The 9,211-nt window shown below is 57.9% G+C and overlaps 1 protein-coding gene and 1 long non-coding RNA gene across 13 annotated transcripts in view; one reads left to right on the top strand and one right to left on the bottom strand.

The window, feature by feature from the left end:
- Positions 1–214: 214 nt before the first annotated feature.
- Positions 215–9,211, bottom strand: part of Slc39a11 (solute carrier family 39 member 11) — a 392,410-nt gene continuing 383,413 nt past the window's right edge. For all 12 annotated transcript variants that reach the window (XM_078041769.1, XM_078041772.1, XM_078041773.1 and 9 more), the window contains 3 exons: positions 4,736–4,834; positions 2,285–2,443; positions 215–1,698 (listed from right to left, as the gene is read on the bottom strand). In XM_078041769.1, the coding sequence (XP_077897895.1) occupies positions 1,620–1,698; positions 2,285–2,443; positions 4,736–4,834 (337 nt within the window). In that variant the 3' untranslated portion in view covers positions 215–1,619. The remainder of the gene's footprint in view (positions 1,699–2,284; positions 2,444–4,735; positions 4,835–9,211) is intronic.
- LOC120884041 (uncharacterized) lies at positions 7,361–8,466 on the top strand. Its single transcript, XR_005726217.2, has 2 exons — positions 7,361–7,918; positions 8,101–8,466. It is a non-coding gene; the product is annotated as an uncharacterized LOC120884041 (long non-coding RNA).

Genomic DNA, 9,211 nt, shown 5'->3' with positions numbered 1-9,211 from the left:
CAAATCCTGTGAGTCCCTTAATTGCCACCCGTGGATTTCCTCTCCTGCTGGAGTAAGCTGGAGTTGGCTGAGGTTGTTTACAGCCAAACATCTCCTGGCCTTCTCACCTGAGCTCCCTTTGCTCCCACTGGTGCTGGGTGGGGGAGATGTTCCTTCCAACCACACAGTACATTCCTGAAAAGCATCAGCTCCGGAGGACAGAACACGACACAGGTCACCCACAACAACATTCCCTTTATTGATATGAATCACAGTTACAAGGTCTTAGCTGGCAGAAAGAACAATCTCAATTATGCAGAACTATACCCAAAGACAAAAATAAAACACATGTACACCAACCGACCACCACACCAGCTCATCCCAACCCATCAACCCTCTGAATGTGTCTGTGATTTTGATCACCAGTGCTTTGGAAGAACATACACTGACCCAGCCGAAGGGTGGCCCTTGGGGTCTTGGAGCATTCCCGGAGAAGGACATTTGCCCTTGGAAACAACGGAACATGTAAACTCAGAGATCAGGCGCCGAGAACACAGTGCCTACATTACTGGCTCCTGGCTGCGTGCCTTCCGGACAGAGGGCCTGTCGTTCTGCTCGGTCATTTCAGAATGATATGTACTTTTCCTATCCCTCTTCCTTTCCCAACCAGAGCCCCCTGGCCAACTCCGACAAAGCTAGCTGTGGCTCCAGGGTTCTCGGTTGGGTTGTAAGTTACCAAATAGCCTGTGGGGAAGGACCCACGGCAGGTCCCAAGTGTCCCTCCTTCACTAAGTGGCTCCCTTCATTAGTAGAGAAAAGGTTTGGGTTCTAGCAGCTTGCTGTATCCCCAAGTCTCTTAGGAAACTGAAGCTCATCAACTTATCAAATGAACGCCTAAGAGATTTGGGAACCGTGGAAAACCACTCTGCCCTTGGAATCCACTCTCTCCTTGTCACTGGGCTCACAGTTGTCCTAATTCCTGAATACCCTTAACTTCAAAAAGGCCGATTTTAGCCTTAAATTAAAAAAAAAAAAAAAGAAAAGCAAAAGACTAGCCGACTCCCTCCCTCAGTCTGTGTCCCTCTCCTGGACAGGACTCCCTGGGCAGTGGAGGAAGGGGGCTCTTCGTCTCCCGGCCAGCTCAGCCTGGGAGAGCAGAATTGCCGGGTTCACAATGCTGAGGTCCAGGGATTCCAGGTGTGTGGAGGACCCGCAGCCGAGGAGCAGGAGGGCTGCTGGCCAATCGGCTCGGAGGCTGGAGGCCCGACTTCCTAGGAGAATTCTCCTGGGTCCTCGCTTCTGTGGGTGACCTTGAGGAGCTGCGGTTGGTTGAATCAAGTGAGGGAGATAAAGGAAGGAGAGCAGAGGTTTCCCTGATCTGTAGGCCCCAACAGTCCCACCGAGGAAAAGATTCCATTCGGTGGCCACAACAAGACTCTGTGGTCCCATGACACCGTGAGATTCCAAAGAAAACCGACATCTCCCTCAAGAACAAAGTAAAGATAGTTCTATTACAATCAGGGCCCATCCGGACAGTGGGACGAAGAGGAGAGAAGGGAGCAATAGTTCAATGTGAAGAAAGGCTCGTGGTCCCATCGAGGTCTGGTGCTGTCCTTCCGGGGGGGTGTCGTGACCCAGAGCTAGCCCAGGCCCACGTCCAGTGACATCATCACCACAAATCCCAGGATGGAGGCCCAGGATGCCAGCTTCCCGTTGCCACTAGGAAGGAAGGAGAGGGAGAAGAGTGAGACTAACTTAGCGCCCCTGAGACCACGCCTGCGGACCAAGGCTCCCCGCCACGTCCAGTTCCAGCAGCGTGTTCTACGGTTAGCGACGGGGACATTTCCTGGGCCTAACCACACGTCAGGCAAACAGACTAACTCTTAATCCCAAGCAAAGGCCTCATGAGGTCCACATCCCCATTATCCCCATTTTCCTGGGGGTGGGTGGGGAACAGAGGCGTAGAGAAGTCACCTGCCCAGGGCTCTTTAGTCTGTATACTTGAAGAATAAACAGTGATTTCACAAAGATATTATTTAATCTGACCTTATGCGCTGGCTTAAAAATTATTCTGCTACAAAAGCCAGAATGACACAAAGCAGGGCCCCGTCCCTCCTGCTGTCACCCGACAGCCGGCCCGTAGCTGGATAGTGGACTAACACTCAGCCCCAGAGGGATCCAGAGAGGCAGAGACAGGACACAAAAACGACAGTGCGCGTCTCCCAGGGCCAGGGCATGTGGCAGGTGATCACGGAAGCAAGCAGGAGAGGCCAAGGCAGAGAGCGGGTTCCCGGGAGCTCCGCACCTGATCTGGGCTTCGGGGATGATGTCGTCCATGACCACGTAGACCATGGCGCCAGCAGCAAAGGCCAGAGCGTAGGGCAGGAGGGGCTCAGCCAGCACCACCGCGAAGGCACCAAAGACCCCGGCCAGCGGCTCTACCATGCCGCTCAGCTGCCCGAACCTGGGGAGGAACAGAGACAGGCGGCTGCAGGGAGCCCAGCAGACACTCGGCACCCCCTCGCTGGTGGTCCAGCCCTTGACCACGGTGCATCCAGTCCCACCTCCCACCGGAGCACGGCCGGGCAAAAGCAGGTCTCACAGGACCCCATCCAATTCCCTTCAGGCCTTCAATTTCGTACTTCCTTGAAAATATCAGCATCACTGAGGCACATTCCCCTGCCACGCGGCACGCGCACCTGACCTGGAGTTGGTGGTTTTCAGGGTGTTCACAAGGTGGTGTAAATGTCACCCCACCTGATTCCAGAACATTCTCACTCACTCCAGAAAGAATCCCATACACATTAGCTGCCACTGTGGCTCCTCCCACCCCTGAGCACTAAAAATCTACTTTGGTTTCCCTCTGTGGATTTACACACTCTGAGTGTTCCGTGTAAAGGGAACCATAGGATACGTGGTCCTTTCCTGCTGCTTCTCACTGGGCACGCGTAGTCTCGAACCACAGTCCTTTAAACGGATGAACAGCACTCTGCCGTGGGGCTACCCCACATCGTGTAGACGCTCATCTCATTGACGCCCACATCAAGCCACAGGAAGCTAGTGATGGGCATTACCCAGGGACAGCTGAGGCTGGCTTGCTCAGGGGTTCAGGCCACAGTGGCTACCTGTTGGAGGGGGGCAGCCACTTGGCTACGTGGGTATTGAGAGCCTTGTCCCTCCACTCCCACGTTGGATGAAGATGGGATCTCTCCCTTTATCTGAGCAGGCGAGAGGGGGCCTCTGTGTTTTGAAATTAAATGAGTTCTGATTGAAACGGCAGCAGATAGGAGTGCTGAGAATTCTGAGAGCAGGCCATAAGCCAAAACCCGAGCCCCACAGCAACAGACAAAAAGTCAGGGCACCTCTTTTGCGGGGGGCGTTTGGCAAGAAACAGAGCCTCTGGCAGGAGGATTGCAAGTTCTAGGCCCATCTCAGCAACTTAGCAAAACCCTGACTCAAAAGAGAAACCAGGAAGGGCTGGGATGTGGGAGGTACCTCAGTGCTAACGAGCTCCCGGGATTTGGGTTCAACCCTCAGGAAAGGAAGGAAAAGGAAGACGGATGGCCAAGACCATACCGCCTGTGAGCCTCAGTCCCTCCTTCTGTAAAATGGGGTCAGGGGCGTCTTCCCCACCCCGTTTCCCCAAAGGAGAGGTCAACTTGTGAGGACTCTGAATCTCGGACCCCTTCCTGGCCAGGGCAGCAGGTGAGCTTGGGAGGAGAGCCCGGGTTTGCTGCGGAATCCTCTCAGGGGCCATGTTTTCCTGGCTCCCCAGGCCTTCAGGAGTAGCCAGCCGAACCGGCAGCTCTTTGGTTTGTACAAGTCGTGACCTTGACTAGTCACCCGAGGAAAGTGTGGCTCTGACGTCAAGCCCAGGCTGCAGTGGGCCTGAGCCGCCGCTGGCCCCCTCCCCCCGTCTTCCTGGCACCTCAGTGGGTGAAGTAAGAGCCACAGCTCTCACACACAAAGGTCTCTAAGGCCACTTGATGTGTCCTGGCTCAGATCCTCTATCAGTGGACTCCAACACTGGCGAGGGGTCACAGAGGGTGGAAGCAGAGTGGAGTGAGTGTGGGCCAGAACTTGTAAGTCATGAGGTCCTGTAAAGTGGAGGCATTTTTAAATTGTGGTTATTCACCGTCCTTTACAGTGTGCTCACTGTACATCCCAGAGAACAGATCGTTTAACAAAGAAGTACCTGAGGCTTGGAACCCCGAGCAGAGGGCAGGGAGCCTGTCTCATCAGGAGTCACCATGGGTGAGCCAGGTGACTCGGGAGGACCCTCTGACTCCCCAGCTCCCCCGTGGGAATCGTGGGCCCGACGGTGGATGCTGAAGGTAGTTAGGGAAGCCCGTGGCGGGGGGCTGGGGGGGAAGCACCGGCGTGGATGAGGGCAGCAGTGGCCATCACCCAGATGTGCGGCCATGCTCCTGTCTTCATGCTGACGGGCATGGGCAGCCACTGGGGTGGCCATGAGGGTCACGTTCATTGAGGCCCGTGGCACGTAGAGCAGGTGCACTCCACATTGATGGGCACGGTGTGCTCACCACAGAGAGGTTTCGCAGTGGGAGCCCGGCCACCCAGGCCGGTGTGTGGAGAGGTCGAGGGTCAGAGACAAGGCTATTCGGTGGGGAGCCATGTTGACCCATGTCATGGGTATCTTATGGAAAGCCTGTTCTTGGAGAAGGAAGCTCATCTGGTGCACGTGCTCCTCAAATCCGGCGCAACCCTGCCTGTGACGGCAGCGCTGAGCACTTACCAGAAGGCTCGCCAGGTGGAGAAGCCCGCCCCTCGCAAGGGGAGGCTGACGGCCAGGCCCTCCGGGAAGTTCTGGATTCCAATCCCAATGGCCAAGTTCCTGAAGAAAACCAAGAAGGCACGTGAAGCTTTGGTCTGGACTGTGAAAACACACGGCTGGCGGCTCCTGGTCAAAGCCCAGAGCCCTCCGTTGGCACCAGGGAGCCAGGTGGGGACTGTGACTGGTGGAGGAAGGAGAAGGTTAGGGCCCACGCGGAGGCAGGTGGCACACATGGCAGGAGGGAGGAATGTGGGTCCTCGCCCAGCACCTGTCCTGGGTCCCTGGTGACAGGTTATCTTTAGGGTACGGCAGGGGCCACACTGGCTGGAGTGCTTCATTCAACCCTCGTTGGATGAAGAGTCCCGAGAGTCAGCTCTGGGTGACCCTTAAGATTCTGTCCTTGGTATCTGCAGACAGTCAGTCTTTCAATTCTCTCCTTGAGAATTACCTCTACTAGGGACAGGGCAGGGAATGGACAGGGGCTTTACCCACCCTCCAAGGCAGCCCTGCTCTGTCCTGGTTCAACAGGAGAGAATGGGGAGCAGGAGAGATCCGAGGATCAGAGAGAAACCTGGCTGGATTGTCAGGGGAAAGGTCTTGCTCTTCCCTTGCTCCTGAAGTGTGCACAGGTACCAGTTGGTGGGCCCTCTGGGCCGCCTGCTTTTCCAGGTCTTCTGATCCCCCCACCATCAGTCCTCAGCTGGTCTATAGGGCTGGATAAAAGGGTCAAGAGTTCCCTTTCTCCCTGGAAAGGCCCTGGGCTCTGTGGATCTGCAGGGGGCAGCGGGGGAATGATGAGCGCCCGTCTCTGCCCGGGAGCAGGGCTTCGGGATCACTCAACAGCTCACAGCTTGCCTCTTGGGCTCCAGGTGTAGGACTACACATCCAGCCTTGGGACACACTGTCTATGCCTGTTCACGATGTAGGGCCCCGAGGAGCCTGTTCCAATCAGCTGCAGGCGGAACTACAGCTTGTCCGTGGTCAAGCAGACCCTGAGCGCCTATCCAGGAGCAGGGGAGAAAGGAGCAAACCTATGGGCAAGCTGGGCGTGGTGGTGCAGGCCTGTAATCCCAGGGACTACAGAGGCTGAGCAGGAGGATCACGAGTTCAAGGCCAGCCTCAGCAACTTAGCAAGACCCTGCCTGCCTCAAAATAAAATATAAAAAGGGCTGGGGATGTGGCTCAGTGATTAAGCGCCCCTGGGTTCAATCCCTGGTACCAAAAAACAAAACAAAACAAACCTATGGGCACCTTCCCGCCAACCTTTCAGTCCCACCCTGTCTTCCCGGCCACCTACAGTGGACGCTTTCCCTCTGACCTCCTTCAGCATCTCCTTGCTGCCCCCCAGCTGGCTGAGTGAACACAATCAGCTTTCTTGACTTTTTATTATTATTATTATTTCTTGGCGTTTTGAAAGCTGAGTCCACGGTTTCTTTCCAGCGAGGGAGGCTGAGGGGCCCCACCAGGTCTTGTGAAAATGGCAGTTGGTGGCTGCCTTTCAGATGCTGTCATTATCTGTCCCCGTGTGCACAAGGACAACACGACTCACCCCCAGCATGACCACAGGGCTGCCAGCTAATGTCACTAGCAAGTCAGAGGTGGCGCGCCCTGTCCAAAGTCCTGGCCGTGACAAGGCACTAACTGCAGCCATCCCCAGGGCGGGCTGTGGAAGCCTACTCCACATCCTGCCTGGGAGCCACCATCCCGATAAGCAGCACAGAAACCCCTTTCTTCCATCCCTGGCAAGGCTCGTTACCTCTGCCCTGCCCGGCTCTGGCACAGGGCTTCCAGCCCAACCGGGCGCCACACCCTCTGGACCCCGCCGGGTTTCTCAGCAGGGCGCTGCCTCGCTGGGCCAAACTCGTGTCTCCTGGAGCACTGCTGGGCTCCTGCACTCTCACCAAGGGCTGCCTCTCCTGCCTTCCTACACGGCCTTGTGAACGTGGCTCTCCCTCCCCAGGGCCATGTTCCCTTGGTCTGTATGCTGTGCCCTGTGAGATGTCCACAGCCGTTACGTAGAGGTTTCCCCATGGATGGGCCCGGACCCCTCCACACCCTCTACTTCTCCCCACCACGTGGATCAGCCCTGAAAGGTGATTTCAGTCCACAGCTCTTTCGAGGCACAGCTCTCGGTCACCAGGGAGCCTTAGCAGAGACGTTGGACTCTGGGCCGGCAGATTTATTTCAGAGCGTGGAACAGCGCCGAGAACCTCTGGATAAGAAGTCACAGAGGGGATGAGGATGCTTGCCAAGCCCGCCTGGGTCTCAGGAGATCCTTCCCTGCTGTCCTGATCCCCAGCACGGGTTCCAGGTCGAGGACACCAGGGGCCACTAGGGACTGCGTTGGCAGCCTGAAGACGGGGTGCTCACTCCCTGCAGAACGTGAAGCCATGGAGGGGATCCCAGCAAACGAAGAGCAGGAGGGTCGAAGCCGAGTTAGGTGTGACGGTGAATGAGGTGCAGAGGGAATGAAGGCCTGGGAGGGTGAGGGGGCACTGACTCAGGAAGGGCCCCCCCGGATAGGCTGGTGGGGAAAGGGGACCTCCCAGGAGCTGGTGGCATGGAAGAAGCCCCCGGCCTCCTGCAGCCCTACTGTGCACCCCTCTGGTCTCCCCCTGAGGGGACCTGCATGGCAGGCTCCCGGCTGAGTGGTGCTGGGTGGCCTCCCTCCTTGCAGCCTGGGGAAAGGAAAGCCCAAATGAGAGGTTTCCTTTCCAGAACAGGCTGGGACGATGCCAAAAGCAAGCGGGGAACAGATCCACCCAGGGCCCTCCCAAACAGCGGCACAAAGACACCATTCTAGACTGCCCCCGACCAGCAGACGGGAGGGAAGCGAAGGCGGAAGGAAGGGCCCTTCACCAACAGAACCGCCAGCTGCCCTCTGACGGTGCCCTTCCCATGGCCGCCAAGCCCCAGGGTGACCTGTCACCAGGGTCTGCCAGGAAGCAATAAGGAGGGGATTTTGCCAGAAGGCTGGGAAGGGCCTCCAGGGAAGGCGTGGTGGAGGCTAGGAGAGCGGGTTCACAGGGCAGGGTGTCCCTGGGCCAGGCTGTCGGCTGCCCGAGGCGGCCCGAGTGCCCCGGGGAGGCCTCTCTCAGGAAGGTGAGCCAGGGCTCTGTCCTGGAGGGCTGCCTCGTGGAGGAGGTACGTTTGGCCTGGGCGTCCAAACATCGCCCTTCCTTTCCCTTGGGAATGGGAATCTGCCAGGGACGGACAGGCCCAGAGAGCCACTGACCCCGAGTCCAGCCCTGAGGTCTGAAGCAGGGTTGGTTCCCAAAGCCCACTTCCCAGTGTACATTGATCTTTAACTTTTTCTCAATCCCCAGGAGGAGCGAGCGGCAGACAGGAAGACGACCAGCACTTCCCTCCTGGGACTCGGAGAGCAGATGAGTGGCGGTGGCCGTCCAACCCCGGAGCCTCCCAGCAGTGCGCAGACCAGGAGGCCGAGGGGTCAGGGGACCTCTGAGGTGCACACAGGGTTCCCAACCATTCCCATGTGCCTGGAGCTGGACCCAGGATCTCAGTGCTAAACCAGCCCCATCCCAGGACGAGGGGGATGAGCTGGTCACCCTTGGAAGCACCCAAGGTTAGGTGGCAAAGGCAAACTGGGGATGAGGACTTCAACCTGACAGGAAGGGAAGGCAGAACCCTGGAAACGGAGATGTTAAAAAATAAACGCCGACGCCACACTCGCAGTGGTCTCGTGCAAGTCCCAACCCTCTGGACCCTTGGTCACCCACACCTCCCTTTAAAGAGCCAGCTCCCGTGTGACCTTGCCAGCCTCGGGGGTGCCAGGTCAGTCCCTGAGGGCTGCTGTCTCCTGCCCTGCCCTGAGTGACACCCCGAGGCTGGCCGAGCACTGCAGGGTGGAAGAGGTGGCCGCCCTGCAGGGACAGCAGCACTTTGCTCTGAGCCTGGGCAGGGACACAAAGGAGCAATTCAGGCTGCTTAGGGCCAGAGGCAGCTGGAAAGCCCCGGGGGTGGGAGACCTGCGGGGGGTGGGGGCCGGGCTCACTCACAAATATTGACTTCCAGCAGATGGAGGAGGCCGGCTCACGAGGGGTGCAGGGTGGTGCAGGCAGGGTGAAGGGCGCCGTCGGGGCTGGGCCTCTCCCGTCTGCACACAGGGCAGAAGTGAGCAGCTGGAGGGGCTTTGTCACTCTTCTTCCTTGCTGTCTCAGCCTGGTAGAGGCACATGGCCGGGTCCCTCCAGGCTACTAGGTAGGGAGCCCTCCTGGGCCCTGTCCTTATCTTGAGAGATCGTTGATGCCAAGACACGGGAAACAGGAAGCCAGGGCAATCCTGGTGGGCTGTTGCCCCTGCCTCCTGAGAGAGGCCTGAGCCCATCTCCCCAGGGCTGACCTCTCATCTCCCGAGAGCTCCTTCTGCTCGGAGTCCTAGCTCGGCAGTTAGAGGCCAGACAGCACTTGGGCCACA

Source organism: Ictidomys tridecemlineatus, chromosome 3 (assembly GCF_052094955.1).
Source record: "Ictidomys tridecemlineatus isolate mIctTri1 chromosome 3, mIctTri1.hap1, whole genome shotgun sequence".
Lineage (NCBI taxonomy): Eukaryota > Metazoa > Chordata > Mammalia > Rodentia > Sciuridae > Ictidomys > Ictidomys tridecemlineatus.
The sequence above is the reverse complement of the archived record's forward strand: the minus strand, read 5'-3'. Positions and strand labels throughout refer to the sequence as shown.